Below are 2,454 nucleotides of genomic sequence, written 5' to 3' on the forward strand. Positions count from 1 at the left end.
TCTTCAATAGTACATGAGGCTACATGACTTAAGTGAACTCAAATGGGATCGTGTCATGTGGTGTGTAAAAAGCAGTATGTTGGGAGGTATTTGGCACTTTTTCTGAGGGGAAATCAGGGTTGATTTTTCTGTGATGTTTTTCATATCAGTTCTGTGATATTGTGCTGCAATGGGTGACATGGGACTTCTGGGCTTTAGCTGGTTGGTTGAACACCATTATTCAGTAAATATTTATTGTTTATTTAGGCATTATGGAGGAATAGCACATACCAGATGGAATACGAAGCAGAGCTTTCAAGCCCGAGTATCGAAACATGCAGCTGCACCACAACTGGGCTTGACTCAGTCTTACCGTAAGTGGTCCAAGAGTTGAGGCTCCTGGCCTTGCTACAGCTCTCTGATCTTGGAATCCTCTTCAATCTCAGCTAGAATGCTGCGTCAGGCACTTCATAGATTTGGTAATAAACTGGTACGCAGACCTACGCTGGAGGAACGGGTGGCTGAGGATGGCCCACCGAGAACACTGAACACTCTGGATTTAGTGACCCTGGGTGTGGGCAGCACAGTGGGTGTAGGTGTGTATGTCCTGGTTGGCGAGGTGGCTGGCAGTCAAGCAGGACCATCCATTGTGATCTGCTTTTTGGTGGCTGGACTAGCTTCTGTGTTGACCGGGCTGTGCTATGCAGAGATTAGTGCCCAGGTTCCCCATTCTGGTTCTGCATATCTCTACAGTTATGTCAATGTAGGTGAAATCTGGGCTTTCATCACTGGCTGGAACTTTATCCTCTCTTATGTTGCTGGCACAGCCATTGTAATCCAGGCTGGGACCTTGGCTTTTGACATTCTACTTGGGAACCAGAACACTCACACCCTCCATGAGAGCATCGCACAGCAAGTTCCCCGTGTCCTTACAGACCATCCAAATTTCTTTCTTGTGAGCCTTCTGTACTTCCTCATAGAATTGCAGACTCTGAGGTTTAGTCATTCTTTCCTGGTTATAAAAGTGATCACATTGGTGAAAATTTTGGTTCTTGGTTTTGTCATCATCTCTGGCTTCATTAAGGGGGACCTGCACAACTGGAAGCTCACAGAAGAGGAATTGTTAAAGGCTGGACTCAATGACACCTCTACTTTGGGCCATATGGGCTCTGGAGGATTTCTACCTTTTGGCTTTGAGGGGATTCTCCGTGGAGCGGCTGCCTGTGTCTATGCATTTATTGGTTTTGACAGTATTGTTACCAGAGTTGAAGAAGCCCAGAATCCCCAGCGTTCCATCCCCAGGGGCATTGTGATTTCACTCTTCACATGCTTTTTCTTGTATTTTGGTGTCTCTATGGCACTTACACTTATGGTGCCTTACTACAAGCTTCAACGTGGGAGTACCTTGCCTGAAGCATTTCTCCATATTGGTTGGGCCCCTGCCTACTATGTGGTAGCTTTTGGATTCCTTTGTAGTCTTTTGGCCAATGTCTTGGGATTTATGGTCCCCATACGTCAGATGATATACAAGATGGCACAGGATGATTTCCTGTTCCCTGCCCTTGACAGGATCCAAACTGGCACATGTGCCCCTCTCATGGCAAATGTGATCTTTGGCATTGTTGCACCAATCATGGCCTTCTTCTTTGGACTCACTGATCTTTTGGGCCTCAGTTCAATTGGGACCCTGCTTACTCACAGCCTGGTGGCTACTTGTGTTCTCATCCTCCGATATAAGCCTGAAAGGAAGAATGGGGAAAACGAAGCAGAGGAAGAGGATGCATCTGCAGCAGAGCAGCTGACTCTACAGGAACTATTTTTTCCACTCAGCTCCACCCCCACTCCACTCTCTGCCCAGGTTGTCCGTGTTTGCTCCTCACTGCTTGCTCTGTTGATCATTCTTCTTTGCCTGGTGCTGACCCAGTGGCCAGTTCTGCTTTCTGGATACCCAGTGTGGATTTCCGTGGTTGTGCTGCTCCTAGTGCTCATCACTGGGCTCACGGGGGTCATCTGGAGACAACCACAGAGCTCCAGTCCCCTTCCCTTTAAGGCCCCTGCTCTGCCTGTCCTCCCACTACTGAGCATCTTTGTGAATATTTACCTTATGATGCAGATGACAGGTGGCACCTGGGCCCGATTTGGTGTCTGGATGCTGATTGGGGTTGCTGTCTACCTTGCCTATGGGGTCCAGTACAGCATGTTCACGGAATCCAACCTAAGTTAGGGCCAAAACTATAGAACTTGAACTCAACAGTGCTAGTACCCATTTTTTTTTTTTTTGAGATTATCATACTTGAATGCAGTCTGGTCTGCACAATAATGGATAGTACTCTTGATCACATGGAAATCTGGGCCTCCCATGGATTGTTTGTGGGAGAACACTAATAGAATTCAGTACTTATTGTAAAAGGAAGGATGTGGCTTTGCTCCTTCTCCTCCCCTCCTTTTTATTATTCTACTTGCCATTTGTATCTG

The 2,454-nt window shown here is 47.0% G+C and overlaps 1 protein-coding gene across 1 annotated transcript; it reads left to right on the forward strand.

Annotated features, from left to right (window-relative positions):
• Nucleotides 1–430: 430 nt before the first annotated feature.
• Nucleotides 431–2,203, forward strand: LOC120226637 (cationic amino acid transporter 3-like). The gene has a single exon (XM_039224814.1). The coding sequence runs from the start codon at nucleotides 431–433 to the stop codon at nucleotides 2,201–2,203; it is 1,773 nt and encodes a 590-aa protein (XP_039080745.1).
• The last annotated feature ends 251 nt before the right edge of the window (nucleotides 2,204–2,454 follow it).

Source organism: Hyaena hyaena, unplaced genomic scaffold, assembly GCF_003009895.1.
Source record: "Hyaena hyaena isolate Hyena2069 unplaced genomic scaffold, ASM300989v1 scaffold_1777, whole genome shotgun sequence".
Classification (NCBI taxonomy): domain Eukaryota; kingdom Metazoa; phylum Chordata; class Mammalia; order Carnivora; family Hyaenidae; genus Hyaena; species Hyaena hyaena.